At 46.5% G+C, this 19113-nt stretch overlaps 3 protein-coding genes across 4 annotated transcripts; 1 reads left to right on the top strand and 2 right to left on the bottom strand.

Moving 5' to 3' along the window:
- Positions 1 to 8: 8 nt before the first annotated feature.
- zfx (zinc finger protein X-linked) lies at positions 9 to 10443 on the top strand. 2 transcript variants are annotated; one of them, XM_062520966.1, is made up of 8 exons: positions 9 to 413; positions 1406 to 1502; positions 1983 to 2288; positions 3853 to 4005; positions 4676 to 4813; positions 6497 to 6631; positions 7009 to 7158; positions 7573 to 10443. In XM_062520966.1, exons 2-8 carry the CDS (start codon positions 1439 to 1441, stop codon positions 8889 to 8891), a joined length of 2265 nt encoding a protein of 754 aa, XP_062376950.1. In that variant the 5' UTR covers positions 9 to 413; positions 1406 to 1438; the 3' UTR covers positions 8892 to 10443. The 2 variants fall into 2 exon arrangements, with proteins under 2 accessions (XP_062376950.1, XP_062376951.1); XM_062520967.1 differs by lacking the exon at positions 6497 to 6631 and having other exon boundaries at positions 14 to 413.
- A 120-nt stretch (positions 10444 to 10563) lies between these two features.
- LOC134066326 (lipocalin-like) lies at positions 10564 to 12358 on the bottom strand. The gene is made up of 6 exons (XM_062521633.1): positions 12171 to 12358; positions 11890 to 12029; positions 11605 to 11684; positions 11189 to 11302; positions 10916 to 11017; positions 10564 to 10790 (listed from the first exon to the last, which is right to left on the bottom strand). The coding sequence occupies exons 1-6, from the start codon at positions 12264 to 12266 to the stop codon at positions 10771 to 10773; spliced, it is 552 nt and encodes a 183-aa protein (XP_062377617.1). The 5' UTR covers positions 12267 to 12358; the 3' UTR covers positions 10564 to 10770.
- A 464-nt stretch (positions 12359 to 12822) lies between these two features.
- c8g (complement component 8, gamma polypeptide) lies at positions 12823 to 18968 on the bottom strand. The gene is made up of 7 exons (XM_062521073.1): positions 18688 to 18968; positions 18390 to 18535; positions 17356 to 17426; positions 16356 to 16463; positions 16133 to 16234; positions 15918 to 15953; positions 12823 to 13426 (listed from the first exon to the last, which is right to left on the bottom strand). Exons 1-7 carry the CDS (start codon positions 18841 to 18843, stop codon positions 13419 to 13421), a joined length of 627 nt encoding a protein of 208 aa, XP_062377057.1. The 5' UTR covers positions 18844 to 18968; the 3' UTR covers positions 12823 to 13418.
- Between the last annotated feature and the right edge of the window lie 145 nt (positions 18969 to 19113).

The following is a 19113-nucleotide window of genomic DNA, read 5'->3' as shown; positions in this document are numbered from 1 at the left end:
TGTCCACGATCCCGTTTGACGTTAAAATGCATTTGGATACCTTCAATAAAAACGGAACACTTAAATCGCAAACATATCGTTCTTTATATCCAGTTTTAACCGACACCGAAACAGATTCCACTGTGGCCTGTTCGAGGAACTAATGCCAGCTGCTCCACAGCCCCCTTCCGCATTTTCCTGCGGCTCTAAGACTGTGACGTGTTGTGCTGACGGCGGCCTAGATGCTGGAGGAGCTGGGGGCTGCATCGTATCTTTGTGCATCAGTGGAGCTCCGAAAAGCTCGGCCCCTCCCTCCCTGAGCCTCAGCGGCCCGCCCTGCTTACACAATCCCCCGACTGAGTCCTGCCCGAGTCTGGTGAACCTGTACGGCCTGCGGAACCGCGAAAATACAGGCCGCAAATTACCAAAATCTGGTAAGCATGCGAATTTGGTGTAATGCAGGATTAAGGTTTACTTGTTTGTAGTGCACGTCGATACGATTGCGTTTTCGCTAGCGATGTACATTTCTTGTTTTTTTTAATCGAAAGCGAGAAAGTCGAGACGCGGGCCCTTGTTTGCAGGCAGCCCAGGCCTTAGGAGGCCGCAGCTAGGCCGCGAGGAGGATACGGAGATTCTTCGACTTTTTGTGTTATGCTTTGTATAGTTAGCTGTTTACACGTTATCGGTTGCTCATTGTTTGTGAATTCACTACTGCAGTGTGTTTGAAACGCGTATCAGGCTAATGGCGAATTTGAACAAAATCGCCATTTCTTGAAATGCGCTGGTGCTAAAGGGTGGCGCTCTTGTCGTGTTTGGGTGTTGTGAACTGGTTTGTCAGGAGGTGGGGATTAAGCGCCATGTTAGCTGTGGTGTTACGCATTTTTGCGAATAAAAAGAGAGGAGGGTCAGCAGTAGCAGCACTAACGTGGTGTAGTAACTATAGTTAATGGGCGGAGCAGTTCCGCGTCGGGTCTATGTTTACTATTATGCTCTGTTGCGATATTGTTATGTTGTGGAGCAGTGTAATCCAAAGATGCACACGGAAGTGAAGTGCACTTATGTTAATGCAGATAGGCATTTAGGAGCGCTTCTGTGATGAGCAAAAAGCCAAAGTTAAACCCAGAGCCCTTTTCACGTTTTTACATTAAAGTTGGGGATTTTGCAAAACCATGCACTCAAATTACAAGCATATATCTTCACAGAATGTCCACCATATCATAACAAACGTAATTTGTATGTGTCTGTTAAGTGAAAGTTCAGTGAAATGCTTGTTGAAATGATTGTAGCTTATCCTGTGCAACATTTATGGAACGTCGTGAATGCTTTTGTTTGTGTGCTGTTTATGCTCTTCTCATATCTGCAAGCCATGCATGCTCATGTCCCATGTTTGTTTGCGTATTATGTATTTGTCTCAAATGTTGGACAGAACAACATCCAACACAGATGAGGAGTGAAGACAATGGATGAAGTGACTGCTCTCTCCATCCATTCTCAAGAGCCCAAGATCATCTTTCATGGATCAGGTAATCTTATGTGCTTCATTTTGGGGAAATCTCTGTAGTTAACAACTTTGTTTCTGGTGATGCAGACTCGGCTACTTAGTCCAGGGAGGATGTTCCAAGTACGTGGTTTATTGACAAACCTGGGTGACTTAACTCAGAGTAAGTGGTAAACCTCCTACAACAAGAGCCCAATGGCATTGTTTTGTAAGGAGAATAAAGCCATACAGATCTTCTGTTAGGAGGTTTACCACTTACTCTGAGCTAATTTAGCCAGGTTTGTCACGAAACCGCATACTTGGAATACCCCTCTGGTCATAATTGAAATCATCAAGTCACCCACTCACCAGCCTGCTACCCCACACACACACACACACACACACACACACACACACACACACACACACATATACATACATACATACACACACACACACACACACACACACAAAGTGCTCTCCTGTGGTCCTGGAGGTAGATCTCACCCTGGTCTTGGTCCCTCAGGTGTGGATGGCGATGAAGATGACGGGGTGGTGGTGGAGCTGCAGGAGACGGTCCTGGTGTCGGATATGGAGGGCGAGGGCATGACGGTGCACGGCTTCGCCCCCGACGAGCTGGTCATCCAGGACGCCATCGAGGATGTGGTCGCCGAGTACGTGCAGTGCACAGAGGACGACGGGCTGGAGTCGGCCATCGCCGTGGAGACGTGCGACATGTCGCCCGACGGAGTGGCGCTGGAGGACGAGGGGCTGCACATGGACGACAAGACGGACCAGGAGGACGGCTGCGGAGATTATCTCATGATCTCGTGTAGGTGGAAATGCTCTCTGCTGTTGTGTGCATGGGCATCGGCCCTGTTTTGCAGCGTTGCAGTGGTCTAGCGTGTAGCAGAAGGCAGAGCCCAGCTTGGCATGCCATGGTATTGGGCAATGCAGGCAGCGTCACTACACCAGAGGTGGAGAAGTCCAGCTTCGGAAAGTAAAAGTCCAACCATGTGTTGGTTCTACCTGTACACTTAACACAGGTGATCTCATCAAGTGGCTGCTCTCCCTGGCTGAAGAGTTGTGCTAATTAGAATCAGCTGCTTGAAGTGAATGGTTGGTACAGAAATGTGACCCTGCAAATTGAAAGCAGTCATTTCGGTAAAATTTACAAAATTACGTTATTTTTTTTATTTTTTATTTATAAGATTATTTTTTTGGGCTTTTTATGCCTTTAATCGGACAGGACAGTAGAGAGAATGACAGGAAGCGAGTGGGAGAGAGTGCTGGGGTGGGATCCGGAAAGGACCACGGGGCGGGAATCGAACCCGGGTCGCCGGCGTGCGGTGCAGGTGCCCCAGCCAGTTGAGCCACGGCTGGGGCCCAAAATTACGTTATTGTGCTCACGTGGATGGTCATATACTAAGCATTCCAACGATATGTATATCGAGGGTATTACACAAACTATCGCTAAGATAACCGCATCCAAAGTTGACATGGTTCTCCTGTAACGATATGCCAGAAGAGGAGAAATCACCACTTTAAGCAGCGTGGACAACGGGAAAGACTGCAAATGTGTTGAATCTTCGCCGGGTTTAACAGTCAAGACGTACGTTTTTCCGTGAAATTAGTTCACAATATGAAACTGTAGACTGTATACTGTCGAATTATGCGAAAACGTGAAATTCAACATTTTAACCCGGAAGTTTGTTTATTGTGGATTTTCTCAAAATAATGTTGTGCGCAAAGCGACTGATTTCGCTTTGAAGAGTCACATATCTGGTAGGACTTCTAGTTTCTGAAGCTTCGCAAGAGTTTTCCACCTCAGCTATTCATGGGTTTCATCAGGTCCCTTTCCACAGGTGTATCAAATCAAGCACCTAGATTATGAATGCAGACTGCATGGTGCTTGATTAATACACCTGTGGAAAGGGACCTGATGAAACCCATGAATACACATGCACATGTGTACAATACGAGGCAATATGAGGCATCAACTAAAGGATCAGGAGGCATAATCACAACCAACGCTTCATATTAATGAATCCACAACCTGGGCAACACGATTACAACTTAATCACTGGACAGGTGCACATAATTATATTCACACAATTGCATAATAATATTCACTCTTACACTCAGACTGCATTCTGGGGTCTCTCATTCGACAGCAACAAACACTCCATTGAAAACCCACCCTCGCTCCAATATGTTTGTCGTAAGAAAACCCAGTCAAGGTTTTACATTGTACCTTTTGGCGATGTTTCGATCTTGCCTTGTTTGTAGAAGTGTAACTAATGTATGGAGGAGAGATGCTGATGCTGAATGCATGTGTGTAATGTTCTCTAGCTCCCTAATCATGTGGCTTTGTTCACACGTGTGTCCTTCTGCAGTGGACGAAGCTGGCAAGATGGTGACGGGCGATGGAGAGAAGGTTACCATGGAGACGGCGTTAGAGGAGCAGGACGGAGAGGATAAGGATGAAGATGGGCAGGAGGTCATCAAGGTGTACATCTTCAAAGCCGACTCTGGGGAGGAAGACCTTGGTAAGATCTGAACCATTCTGGTTTCCCATGACTACTAAAAGATAGCAGTGCACATTAATGAATGCAATAATGAATTCCTTAAAGCAACACTAAAGAGGGTTTTTTTTACCTTAAAATAAGGTTCCAAAATCATTCCAGTGGTTCATTAACTCGTAACAGGGTGTAGTGGATCTGTAGTTCGATAGAATGAGACATAAGAAACTACAACATTGACTTGCTTCAATGTCGTAATACATCATACTTTCATAAAATCATGCAACATACTGTACCTTGTCTGTGGACATCATTATTTGCTGGATAAACGAATAGCGTGTATGCGACAGAGGAGAAGTGCTTTAGTGTTGCTTTAATAGAGTGGAAAACTAGTGGATTCTCAGTAGGTTTGTACTGCAATTCATGCTGTAGAAGTTCTTGTTTGTTTAGCTTGGAATGAGCTGGTGGACATGGTTTGAAGACATTTTGACATGAAGTAGCAGGGCGCGCACAAGAGTTACGAATACATTTAGTGGAGTCTGTTCAGTTTAAGTGCAGCAGAATCTGAACTCTCATTCATGTCATTAGTAATACCTCGGCCTGTCACATATTTCATCCCAAAGATGGCTACGGTAAGTAGAGTCCGTATTCCCTCTCCAGCGTCCTTAAGCTGACCCTTCTGTTCGCTCCCCCGCAGGCGGCACGGTGGACATCGACGAGAGCGAGCTGGACGTTGACGAGGGCGTGGAGCTGGTGGACTCGGCCGGCCTGCCAATCAGGGAGAAGATGGTGTACATGTCTGTGGGAGACGCCCATGAAACGCAGGACGAGATCAGTGAGTGCCGCTCGACTCTTTGACCTCTGCGGCATCGAGCTGAAATCTGACCCATTTAGGGCAACGTTGTAAACAGCTCTCCACTTCCTGTCACTGTAAGGCCCAGCAGATGTGACCATTTGTGGCCGTTACTAGATGATCTCCAAAAGATATGCTAACATGGAGGCTACTTCGGGGCGCATAACTGAAGCATTCCGTTTGCGTTTGTTCTGCTGCAACAACGAGCTTAGAATAGAAGAATAGAATAGAATATATACTTTTTTGATCCCGTGAGGGAAATTCGTTTCTCTGCATTTAACCCAATTTAACCGAATTAGTGAACACACACAGCACACACACAGTGAGGTGAATCACACACTAACCCAGAGCAGTGAGCTGCCTGCCCAACCAGCGGCGCGGAGTGGGGCTTGCTCAAAGGCACTTCAGCCGTGGTGGACTGGTCGGAGATTGAACTGGCAACCCTCCGGTTACAAGCCCGAAGCCCTAACCAGTACACCACGGCTGCCCCAAGCTTCCACTGTAATCAATGGAGGTGAGGTGACTACACCTGATCACCGTGCGTTAGTTCGAAAAAAAATAGACCAGTCTTCTAAAACTATTTTTATTGATGGGTTTCATCAGGTCCCTTTCCACAGGTGTATAAAATCAAGCACCTTGATTATGAATGCAGACTGCATGGTGGTTGATTAACCCACCTGTGGAAAGGGACTTGATGAAACCCACTATACCATGTGAACGGAGAGCTTCAGTTGCCGACCCGGTGCAGCCCGGCCCAGAGAGCTACTTATCAGTATGACGAGCCTCACGTGTCAGATGTGTGAACTGGGAAGTGTGTGTCCCCAGTAGCGCTGTAGAGCTACAGTAGCTGTGTCCCCAGTAGAGCTACAGTAGCTGTGTCCCCAGTAGAGCTACAGTAGCTGTGTCCCCAGTAGCACAGTAGAGTTACAGTAGCTGTGTCCCCAGTAGAGCTGTAGAGCTACAGTAGCTGTGTCCCCAGTAGAACTACAGTAGCTGTGTCCCCAGTAGAACTACAGTAGCTGTGTCCCCAGTAGAGCTACAGTAGCTGTGTCCCCAGTAGCACAGTAGAGTTACAGTAGCTGTGTCCCCAGTAGAGCTACAGTAGCTGTGTCCCCAGTAGCACAGTAGAGCTACAGTAGCTGTGTCCTCAGTAGCACAGTAGTTACAGTAGCTGTGTCCCCAGTAGAGCTACAGTAGCTGTGTCCTCAGTAGCACAGTAGTTACAGTAGCTGTGTTCCCAGTAGAGCTACAGTAGCTGTGTCCCCAGTAGAGCTACAGTAGCTGTGTCTCCCCAGTAGCTGTCTCCCCAGTAGCACAGCAGAGCTACAGTAGCTGTGTTCCCAGTAGAGCTACAGTAGCTGTGTCTCCCCAGTAGCTGTGTCCCCAGTAGAGCTACAGTAGCTGTGTCCCCAGTAGCACAGTAGAGCTACAGTAGCTGTGTCTCCCCAGTAGCTGTGTCCCCAGTAGAACTACAGTAGCTGTGTCTCCCCAGTAGCACAGCAGAGCTACAGTAGCTGTGTTCCCAGTAGAGCTACAGTAGCTGTGTCTCCCCAGTAGCTGTGTCCCCAGTAGAACTACAGTAGGCAGCGACTGCACTGCATGAGCAGCAGCACTTGACCAGAGCGCGGGTCACGACGGAGCACCCCTGTTGTGTGTCTTTGACAGATGTGGCAAAGCTCTCGGATGAGGTTTACATGGAGGTGGTGGTGGGAGGAGAGGAGGCGGGGCATCACCAGCGCTCGCTCGACAGCGCCCCCCTGAGCAAGGAGTTGATGCCAGTGGCGTGGGCCGCGGCCTGTGGTCAGTTAGGAGCATGCGTCCGCTCATCAACAAACTACCCGCTCATGCATCCTTTTAAGCACGCATCCTTTTAAGCACGCTTGTTAGCGGTTGAAATGTAAAGGGGCATGTGGGTTTGGGATGAATATTGGAATTGGAATATCAAACTTAGAGCTGTTAAGAGCTGTTAACCCTTTGTAAAAAAAAAAACACCGTGGGAAGAAATAAGTAATCACCCATATTTGGTCAACAGTTTAGTGAGTGACTTGGGCCTACGGGTTCAGTAGACCTCTGCATGGGATAGATAGATAGATAGATAGATAGATAGATAGATAGATACTTTATTGATCCCCAAGGGGAAATTCAAGGTTTAACTTTAGCTGGTGGTCTGCTTTCAGGCGGTGAGGAGAGCGAGACCTGCGAGACGAGGAACGGCGCGGCCAGCGCTCTCCTGCACATCGACGAGTCGGACGTCATCGAGAAGCTGAGCCGCCAGCGGAGCAAGAACAAGAACAAGAAGCGCTCGGAGCTCCATCATGTCCAGACAGGTACGCTGACGCTCTTCCCCAGGTGTGCTCTGAAGTGTTTCCCACAGAATTTAATTCTATTTGTGGTGGTAGCGTGTTTGTGGGCAAATTTTAAACAAATTTCTGGATTCAAAAATCTGGATTTTTTTTAATGTGTTCTTTAAACGTGCATGCATGTTTGTTGAGGAACAGAGAGGCTGAAAGGTGTGCATAGCTCTACAATGAAAGGAGTTCATCTAGTTTAAGTAGTACAACATAAAATCATTGTGTGGTGGTCAGTGTTGATATTGTGGTGGGCCGCCACAAATAAGTCAATGTATGGGAAACACTGCTCTGAAATAACCCGCTTCTCCTCACGAGGAACACGCCACTCACCTGATCCCCCCTCCCCCTCTCTCTCTCTCTCTCTCTCTCTCTCTCTCTCGCTCTGTCCAGCCATCATCATCGGTCCGTACGGCCAGCCGCTGACCGTGTACCCCTGCATGCTCTGCGGCAAGAAGTTCAAGTCGCGCGGCTTCCTGAAGCGCCACACCAAGAACCACCACCAGGAGGCCGTCAGCCGCAAGAAGTACCAGTGCACCGACTGCGACTTCACCACCAACAAGAAGGTGAGCCTGCACAACCACATGGAGGTGCACGCGCTCAGCAGCAAGCCTGCCGCGGCGGCGGCGGCGGCCGCGCCCTTCGAGTGCGAGATCTGCGGCAAGGAGTTCGGCCAGCAGGCGGCGCTCTTCTCCCACCGGCTGCAGCACCACCACCGCGAGACCAAGCTGCAGATGTCGCCGCCCGCCGCCACCAAGATGCACAAGTGCAAGTTCTGCGACTACGAGACGGCCGAGCAGGGCCTGCTCAACCGCCACCTGCTGGCCGTGCACAGCAAGAACTTCCCGCACATCTGCGTGGAGTGCGGCAAGGGCTTCCGCCACCCGTCGGAGCTCAAGAAGCACATGCGCACGCACACGGGCGAGAAGCCGTACGCCTGCCACTACTGCGACTACAAGTCGGCCGACTCGTCCAACCTGAAGACGCACGTCAAGACCAAGCACAGCAAGGAGATGCCCTTCAAGTGCGACCGCTGCTTCCAGACCTTCGCCGAGATGGAGGAGCTGGTGGCGCACGGGGCCACGCACGAGGAGGCCAAGTCGCACCAGTGCCCGCACTGCGGCCACAAGAGCTCCAACTCCAGCGACCTCAAGCGCCACGTCATCTCGGTGCACACCAAGGACTACCCGCACAAGTGCGCCATCTGCGGCAAGGGCTTCCACCGGCCGTCGGAGCTCAAGAAGCACTCCGTCTCGCACCGCGTGCGCCGCCTGCACAAGTGCCGCCACTGCAGCTTTAAGATCGCCGACCCCTTCGTGCTGAGCCGCCACATCCTGTCGGTGCACACCAAGGAGCAGAAGGCGCTCTCCGACAAGCAGGCGGCGGCGGCGGGCGCGGCCGTCACCGCGGCGACGGCGGCGGCCAAACGGACCTTTGGGGGGGCGGCGGCGGGCACGCCGTCGTCGGGGCCCAAGAAGGCCTTCTCGGCGGGCGCGGCGGTCATGAAGGGGCCTCGCGAGCGCCGCGTGTACCAGTGCCAGTACTGCGAGTACAGCACGGGCGACGCCTCGGGGTTCAAGCGCCACGTCATCTCCATCCACACCAAGGACTACCCGCACCGCTGCGAGTACTGCTCCAAAGGGTTCCGCCGGCCCTCGGAGAAGAACCAGCACATCCTGCGCCATCACAAGGACCTGGTGTCTCCAGAATGAGCCGGCGCTGCCTGAGAAATGCCTTTGCGTTTGGGGAGGGGGGTGTAGAGAGACTAAGCGCCATCACTAGCGTGATTCCCAGCCAAGCCGCTGGAAGAACATGGGCCTCCCTGTGGGTCAGTGTTTGAACCAGCCCGACCATCCCAGTGCTTTGGATGGTCCCTCTTGACATTGCTGTTAAGTGCTAAGTTTGGACTCCATGAAATGGAAGGCTTCCACTGAGCATGAACTTGGCTTATTTGTGAGGCAAAGACTGAGGTGTTGGAGCAGAACTATTTCTTATTTGTTGAACGTTACAAGTGGTTTTGTTTTCCTCAGATTTAGTTTTTTATATATATATATATATATATATATATATATATATATATCAATTCTTTTCCATCAATGTTCTGCAATGCGCTGGCTCCAGTATGAATGAAATGCAAAACGAATGTGCCGGATATTAAGTTGCTTTGACTTCTGATGCCTTCAGCAAAACACGGCAGTCAAGGGAAGAGCTCCATCATGCAGCCTAAGTTCATTATTTTAGTCATTATGTTCACTAACAGTATTTGGACATGTGTATCTGCCATTTCACTTAGACAATCATGGGGAAGACTTTTTCAGTCACACACACACACACACACACACACACACACACACACACAAACTTCAAATGGAAGTTTAAGAGACCTGACTATCCACTCATTTAGACCTTTAACTTTGAATTAGTCCTGTTTGTATCCTGAAAGCAGACGGAGAGCTCCGTTAAAGGCCTGAGCTCTCTGTATTTTCAGTTTTATTGTATGTGAGGTTTTCATTTGATGTCTAAACAACACTTCCACTTTTGCCTTTCCACTTGGCTGCTGTGTTCATTTCCTGGTGTCAATGGACTCGTGTTCTGATGACGAGGTGTCCTGTGGTTCTCAGCGTGGATGTATGCGGGCGTGCATCAACGACGAGACCAATCCTCACTCTAACTGCGGTGCTAGTTCTTAAGGTGATGTTTATGTTTAAGAGAGTCTAACAGAGAATAATTAGTTTGGACAAAATTAGAAAAATGCATATTTGCAAGGCTGGTCACTCCTGAAGGACCTGGTGTAACACTATTGCTTTGACCTTTGACCTGAGCGCTATTTAAGTTTGTCTTTTTGCCCTCACGGCAGAGGGAGACGTGCTATGTTGTCCGTTTAACCAGCAGCACAGACGCGGGGCGAAATGTCGATCTGAAAGGTTGAAGACGCATTTCAGTGAGATTATAGTACCGAGGGTTGTTCATGGTACCTTTGACTCCCCCCTGGCCCATGTCACTAACCCCAATCACAGTTGAGTGGTCCCTCAACAATAACATCTGTCCGACCCCTACCCTGGCCACTCCTGGTTACTGTTTTAATTTCGTTTGCGTTGTCAAGGGGAACATTAGTATATATTAGCATTTTTTTGTATGCAAAGTTTCACTTACAACTATTGTTGATGTAAAACATTTTAACAGAGCTATCCAGAACTATGTTGTGTAATTGTATTGGAGGTAATTGTTATAGAGCAAAAGAGTATTAAACAGCAGACGATTTTTGCCTGTTTCACGATCGTCTCTTTTTCTAGATGTTGTTTATTCCCACGTGTCATATTTTACACACGATCAGTGTTGTACCCACACATTATAGCGCCCATAAGAAATCACACGGCAACGCACTTTATGTTTTTCTCACTTATTTTAATATCACCAAAATATTTAAAAATGTACAAACAAAACAAGCTGTAAAAAAACACATTGTATGAAACAAGTGAGGTGCGATACAGATCACAGTGCGGAATGCTTTTGCAAAGGTGCCAGAGCGGAGGAGCAGCGTAGAGGCGTCGCCAGACGCGTGTGTGTGTGTGTGTGTGTGTGTGTGTGGCTTTATGCAGCAGCACACTCCCCTGCAGAAAACAAACAAGAAGAAAAAGCGTTTTTCATTAGCAGACTGAACAACGTCAGGGGAATCAGTGGCTCAGTCACTCAGTGCATTGTGGTGGTAGATGTGAGTGGTTGTGCCTGTGCTCACCATTAGGGGGCAGAATGGCGATGTTTTCGGGGGCAATTCCAGTCTCCAGGCTGAACTGTCTGAACTTCTCCTGCAGCTCGGGGCTCAAGTCGGCACTGCGTCCTGCGTCGGAAGCAACACATTTAGAAACTCATAAAGCAAATGTGTTGGAAACAACACAACTTGTGTTGTTTTTTTTAACACACCTCTGTGTCCAGATAGGAACAACACATTCTATTTCTGATCTGGACAGGCTAGTTAGTAACTTTGGAGTATCATGAGTTGAGCCCATACCGTAAAGTTTGTTCAGGACCTCAGCCACGCCATCTTTGGTCTTGACGGTGTAGACGAGAGCAAACTCGTCGTATTTGGCGTCCACTATGCGCATGTCATTGTCATTGTTCCAGCCTGTGAAGAATCCCCCAGAAGAGGCACAATGAGAGACATGCAGTACACAGAGCTGCCCACTCATATGATCTGATCACACACAACTAGTTAGAGATGGAACAGTGCGCCATGTTGTGGTTCTACCTGTGCGTCTTACACAGGTGATTTCATGTCTATTGGCTGATCAAGAGTTGCGTTAATTAGAATAAGCTGATTAAGTGAGTGGTTGGCACACAAATGTGGCAGCATTTCTACTCTCTGAAGCCGGGCTTCTACACCTGTGCAGGTAACACACTCTGAGCTCATCACACACGGAGACTTACGCTGGCTGCGGAAGGTGAAGCGTCCAGGAGTCTCAGTCTTCTTGGCCAGGTGGGTCATCCTCCAGCAGGAGCCATCGGAGCTGAGGAGAGACGACACTAACCATCAGACTCCGTAACACAGCGACAACGCTTTTAGTCAGTGTTGTAGTGCAGTGTTCAGAGACTTTCAGTGGGATAAAAAATAAAGCTAACTAATGCATATAGGTAGGCTATTCATAAATATATGTTTATGTAAAGGATGACTCGTACTAGATTATTATCATTTATAGTAAACATCTGACTTACTTCAGGTTGGCATAGGTGAGGTCCAGGTCTCCTCCGGCGGTCGGGCTGAGCAGGGCACTGCCCATCTTCATGCCAGCCCTGTGGTTGACGAACCACTGAGCATTTGTGGCGAAGCCAACCATGTACCACTTCCCTGCCATCTACAGAAGGGAACAGAGAGCAAGTGGTTAGCAGAGTCCCTCCATGTTCACCCACACCGCTGTGGAGACACACGTCCAGTCCTTATCCCACGTTGAAGAGCACGGGGCACATTTCACACTCTGAACGAGGCTTCAGCTCACCTGCGACAGGTCGAAGTCGGGCATGGGCATCACCTCGGCAGAGGCAAAGACGGAGCACAGGAGCACTCCTAGCAACTGCAGAACGGTCATCGTCATGGTAGCGTCGGAGAGGGTTCCTCAGGAGATGGGACAGGCAGGCCGGTGTGGGAGATGTGGAGCTGCTCTCCTCTCCGGTGCCTCTTTTATGCGCAGAAGAAAGCCAGCCCCCAGTCCCCCAACACTCCTCTGGCCTGCCCCCCGCCTCCTGGCTGGCCAGCCCCCAGTGCCCCACTCTCCTGCCCCCCCTCCCCCCTCCCTGGTCTGTCTCGGGTGCTGGAGCTTTCAGTCATGCAAATTGCAGCCGTTACACAACGTGCACATGTGGGCTGTGGGGGAGCTGTGGCTGTAGGGTATCAATGGAGTATGAATTTGACCCCCCTCCCGCCTCACCCCCACCCCCACCTCCACCCCCACCCGCTGCATGCCTGCTGTGAATAGAGCCTGGAGCGTTCTGGGGGCTGATGGAGCAATTTGATGAATAAGCAACAGGTCTGCATGAGGGCTTTTAGTTTCCTTTGTCAAATTACATGCACGTTTTAGAAGCATGTGCTGCTCTAACGTCAAACAAAGGCATAGCAGTGCTCAGAAAATGACTAGGATGGCTGACAACTCGTCAGTTTTAGGGGTGTTTATTTACATCTTAGATGTAGAGCACATAATACAGGTGTTATGGTTATTGTATTTAGCAGACACTTTGTCAAAAGTGACTAACAGAATATGATCATTACAACTGTTAAATAACGAATGTGTTTTTCATTAGTTGTGTAACTAACTTTTTTTCAAGGTACAGGCAGAGTCTTGTTGAAGCAGAGTTACATCACAAGCGAGTGAGGAGGGGGTGGGGTGGGGTGAGGTGGGGTGGCTGATGGGGTGCTCAACTGGAGACACGAGGTGAGATGGGGCCACTTAATCTTCACCTAGTGTCAAATGAGTACGCTGCACTTTCCTATCATTCAGCCCAATCTTAGTGTTAATTTATCAGTAGTTCAACATTTTAATAGCCGGGATGAAAAAAATGGGCTTTGTTAATATGTTTGTATTTCTTCTCAAATGTTAAGACAATCACAGACACAGACATACTTTTGCAAACAACTTAACTAAAATTGCATTGGGACTAGATTCGTGGTCGTGGACAAATGTGCTTTCACTGATGCTCCCAAACCGGCTACTCCAGGAATGTCTTTCAGGACAGAGACGGACCATGATCCATTACATGACTGAAAGAGAGCGACAGAGAACACGGTTTCCATTGAGTAACTGTACATACATAAGCGTAAAATTATTCCAGAATAGCCTACTATAGTTAACTATAGGCTACTTTAGACCTAGATAGGCTATTATGTCATATTGGTCCTGCTTCTTAAGTAAAAGTTATGCAACAATGACAACATGTGCAGCCCGCCCGTGAAAACAACGTGATGTTTTCGGAAAGAAATAGATGCGGCAGGATTGGCCTCTTGCCATTTCTCCAAACTGTGGCGCTGCACCAATCTCCTTCCTGTGATTCGCTGCGCTGAAGAAGTAACTCGAAACCTCGCGCTCTATTTTGTCACTAGTGCCCTAACTAACCTGCTGTGTCAACGGGCTTGCGTGCGTCAACGTAATCAAAATTGATAGGCCACATCCATATACCTAAATGTAAACAGCGCAGCCTTGTGACAAGGCACAAACAAATGTGAAACGAGGTATACTTGTAGGCAGTGCGTATTACACACAATGATGCCAACTTGTGTAAAAAAATAATAATAAAAAAAAATCTCCTTGGCCAGCATAAAGGTTTTATTCTTCTGACATTCAGGTTGCAAAATGGTGAATAAATGCAAAAAAAACTGCTTTTATAAAAAAAGCATGCAATTATTGTTGTTGTTGTTATTACAGATTTGTTACATCTATATTCATATTCCTCTCTTGTGTTATGAAGTCATTTTCATTTTTGCCAATAACAAAATACTCCAGAAAAAACGTTAAATTTATTAACAACATCAATCAGTGCTAAGATCAGGTAAGATCATTGTTTTTGTAGGCTAAAAAATATAAAAATAAACACAAATAAACCTCAATTTGTAATGCAGCCATTTGAAATGTAGCCTATTGATTAAACACATAAAGCTACATTTGTAATGCAGGTATTCAAAAGGACACAAACAAAACAATTATTGTAGCCTATTTGTTTTTAGAATTTAAAGTGGTTGCTTTAACAAAAAACATTAAACTTCCATTCACAATAGTCTAAAGTGCTGGATTTAAAGTTAAAATTTAAACTTCCATTCACAATCTATTGGTTTTAGGTGCTGGATTTAAAGTTAAACTTTAAACTTTCATTCACAATAGTCTAGTTTCAAGTGCTGGATTTAAAGTTAAACTTTAAACTTCCATTCAATCTATTGGTTTTAGGTGCTGGATTTAAAGTTAAACTTTCAACTTCCATCCACAATAGTCTACTGGTTTCAAGTGCTGGATTTAAAGTTAAACTTTAAACTAATTCCATTCACAATAGTCTACTGGTTTCAATGGCTGGATTTAAAGTTAAACTTTAAACTTCCATTCACAATAGTCTGGTTTCAAGTGCTGGATTTAAACTTAAACTTTAAACTTCCATTCACAACAGTCTATTGGTTTTAGGTGCTGAATTTAAACTTAAACTTCCATTCACAATAGGCTACTGGTTTTAGGTGCTGAATTTAAACTTAAACTTCCATTCACAATAGGCTACTGGTTTCAAGTGCTGGATTCACACCTCCAGCACCTCACGCTCTTTTTACAGTCGGTGTCGTTGGAGGGCTCGTTTCCTTGTTGCACGGCCCATTGTTGTTCCAACTTCAAAAGACTGACGATGTTCCATTCATGCATTTGTTTAGAGGCCACAGAGTTCAAGGTTCCCTTGATTGTGATGGGGTCACCCAGGTCCAGAAGATAAAAGCAGACCCATCCTCTCACTCTGTTACTAAACTCCACTGAGAGAACTTTTTTTAGTTCAAATTTACTGTTGCAAGTATTTATTTTTCTTTGAGTTGTTGAAGGATGCAGTTAGAAGTCTGCAAATGTGTAGCGGTTATGATTGGATCAGCTTTTATCTGGTTTATTAAGAGTCTTTGGGATACTAAGAGGGATGCCTGAGGCTGGGGGAACCCAAGATTACTTACAATCTTTTAGGACTGAATGACCCCTATATATTAATCAAACCACGAGGCCTGAGAAATCCATGCGTGGACCGCAGTATATCGACTACAATATGTATATGCAGCATCAGTTGTGTGGTTGAGGCAGCTAACAATGGGTCATGCAATAAGAAAATGACCCAAAACATTCCAACCACAAACGTAAGAATGGCAGAAGAAGAATAAGACTCAAGACCCTTCTGTCCAAATATCAGTCCAGACCTAAATTTGGTTTGCAGGAGAAGACGACGTTTGATTGAAGTCATTGTATTTGTATAGAGGTGCCACAGGCTATTGCCTGAAGGGCTTTGCATAGTATTTTTGCACATGGGAAATATGAGGTTTTTTTTTTCTAAACCAACCACTTTATTAAGCAATGAAAGTGAATATATCATATTTTATGTGTGTCCATAATTTGGAACCTCTGCGTTACATTTATGTTCAATAAGGTTTTTCTAAAAGATAATTTAATGATCGTGTGTGTGTGTGATCATTTGAGTTCATAACCTGCAAGTGGCACACATATCAACATGAGATCTCTTGTACTCACCTAGCACACAGTCCTTATCAATGGACTCACAGAAGCCTGAAATCAGAAGTTATCATTGTGAATATGAACAACATCAGGGTGAAACTTTGAGCTGAAAATGAACAGTTTAATTAATCATGATGATATGATCATTAGGGGGGTTACTCATGTTGTTAAAATGTTCATCATATTTTAGGCATATGAACAATATGCAAATGAATTGCAGGCAGACTTACTGTAACTTGGGAACTGGAAGACATAGTCCAACCCAAGGCCCTGTTTGCCCGCAAACTCCTCAAATTTATCTGCAGTAGAGTCAGGGACTTTTGGAGACCTCCCTGAGAGATACATACAAACTCAATTTCCATCAGTTCATCCAGTCTCAGTAGGGTCACTAAAATGACTCCCGTGTGTAGTGTGTGAGACATGGTTAAAGGTGAGTTTTTAAAAACTACCTACCATATAACTTCATGGAGATTTGTCCTTGCCTTTGATAGTAGAGTATGGCATAGGAGCTGTGGTCTGTTTCAGCGATCACAATATCAATGTTTTTCTTAGGATTCTTATCTACAAAATAAAACATAACAACTACACTCTAAGAAGAGATGTGTCATTTTGACACATTTATGTGTGTGCTCAGGGACGACACATTTTGTGTCAATTTCAACACAGCAATTGTGTGGCTGGCTTGGTGAAAAACAGAGTTCAGCCATCTCAAAACAACAAACACAATGTGTATCTACAAAAATATGTAACTTTTTGTTTTCTGTTTATTATTCTTTTACCATTTTATATTTGACTGAATTGTTTGCAGAAACATAGAATGGACTAATTGTTTTAAGTGGCCAAGAGGTGTTCAGTTTCAAAGCAGAGTTTGTAGAAGATATTGTGTTCCTGGGCTAAGATGTGACTTTACATGATAAAGCACCCTGAAGAACAAGGTGAGCCCACTGTGTCTGAGCCAACGGCCCTCTTTACAGCAATGGAGAGCCGTCAGCTAAGTGGTCTGCATTACAATAGCAGCAGCGAGCTGCGTCAGCGGGTCAGTGTGAAAGCCTACAGTAGTGTGGGATTGTGTTTGTGGCCGATACGGGGTCAGTGTGAGAGCCTACAGTAGTGTGTGATTGTGTGTGTGGCCGATACGGGGTCAGTGTGAGAGCCTACAGTAGTGTGTGATTGTGTGTGTGGCCGATACGGGGTCAGTGTGAGAGCCTACAGTAGTGTGTGATCGTGTGTGTGGCCGATACGGGGTCAGTGTGAGAGCCTACAGTAGTGTGTGATTGGGTTAGTGGCCGATACGGGGTCAGTGTGAGAGCCTACAGTAGTGTGTGATCGGGTTTGTGGACGATACGGGGGCAGTGTGAGAGCCTACAGTAGTGTGTGATCGTGTGTGTGGCCGATACGGGGTCAGTGTGAGAGCCTACAGTAGTGTGTGATTGGGTTTGTGGCCGATACGAACTTGAGAGCAAAAGTCTTCCTTTGGAGCTGGTGGTTTGGTACTCTTGCTTGATCTCCCAACACTGCTGGTTTCTAAAAAGGAAACAGAATGGATGAAAAGATATTCATTTCCCTTCTTGCCAGTATTTGTTAAATAGATGATTAAAACATAACATATGGGTTACTATTCACATCCGTGTTGAAGTACAGTTGGTTTTGTCAACTCCGAAAATGAGGGGGTATACTATTTAAAAATACATCAAACACATACACGCGTTAAGTCTTGAATAACAAGTGCCTCCTCTGTGGTAAATGCAGCCAATTAACCATAAGCCCTTGATGACATGTTTATGTCACGCTGGGTAAGCTGAATTTCGGTTGTGGCTGCCGCACAAGACCACAAACTTCCCAGATATGTGTGTCACGTCGGTAAACACAGCTTCTCAAGCCCAGGCACAAGCTCTGCACTTGGTGCTCTAACCGTGAGGATGGCACCACATGTTTCTCTGGGCCGGTTTAGCTGCTTGTTTATTTCCAGGATATTTTCAACAACAGACGGGCTGGTCTGCAACTGGTTTTCATTTAAAATGTGCATTCATGACACAAAAGCGATGGCTACTGGCCTCTGCCTGAAACATGTGGCATCATGGATCCTCTCCACATGGATTTAAAACGTGAAACAGACGTGCACGTGCCCATGTGCTCTGCATGTGCAACCCTCCCTCTCAACCGACACAGAATTAGGAAGGGAAAGACAAACTTGTGTATTACATCTTCATTACAAAATCAATACATTTACATTAAGGAAGATATGTATTCAGACTAAGCAAAGTAAATTTGTCCTTATACTACAGAACCCACCGCGTAGTGCAACAATTCTCATTTTCAAATCAATAGGCTACTCCACAATACTGATTCAGTGTAAAGTTCATTAACTATTCACTTTTACATGTTGTGTTTTCATACTGTTTTTAGAGAATAATCACACTTTTCATTTTTACCCAACAACGCCAAACACATGCAGGGCACCCCCTGGTGGTGAAGTTGTATACTCACAGTTTCCTGAAGGTGCTCACCAGCATGGGAGCATCGGAGGTGGTGGGTGGCGTCAGGGATATGGTGGTGCTCTCCACCTTAAAACCGCTCTCTAGGAGGTAGGGGCATTTCGAGGCAGCGCTAATCAAATACCATTTGCCGGCCATCTGGGACAGACAAGATGAAGCGAGCTTTACAGACCTTCACCATCATAACAGAGACTGTGTAGCAGGGCACAGATGCTTTACAGACCTTCACCATCATAACAGAGAGAATGTGTAGCAGCGCACAGATGTTTGATGCTGAGGCGTAGCTGTACCTGGCTCAGGTCGAGGTTGGGTGCTGCGGTGATCTTGTCGATGACGTTCTGCGCCTGTGCACGCTCGTTTTTCCTGCCTTGGATTCTTGAGGCCTCAAGTGTGTTCGGTTCTCCAAGTACCGTCAGCATGGCTATACAAATCCATATGTGCTGCATCCTGCTTACTGCTCTCTAGAAAAATCTGATGTCACCTGATTTATGTTGATCTCTCAGTGTGCCTTTCCATATGTCTGCTTGCACTAACCTGCTTTAGAGAGCACATCTCTGTTTGTGGTGTCAGCAGGGCTTTCCTGTATTGACACACATTGGACAGTTGACCCCATAGCCTAAGTGTATCATTAACCCTGCTTTAGTGGGACAAGATCAGTCCTCTTACTGGGACAATCTGGGTCCCAACAGTCCTGCAAGAACACAGAATATAACTGA

Source organism: Sardina pilchardus, chromosome 19, assembly GCF_963854185.1.
Source record: "Sardina pilchardus chromosome 19, fSarPil1.1, whole genome shotgun sequence".
NCBI lineage: Eukaryota > Metazoa > Chordata > Actinopteri > Clupeiformes > Clupeidae > Sardina > Sardina pilchardus.
The sequence above is the reverse complement of the archived record's forward strand: the minus strand, read 5'-3'. Positions and strand labels throughout refer to the sequence as shown.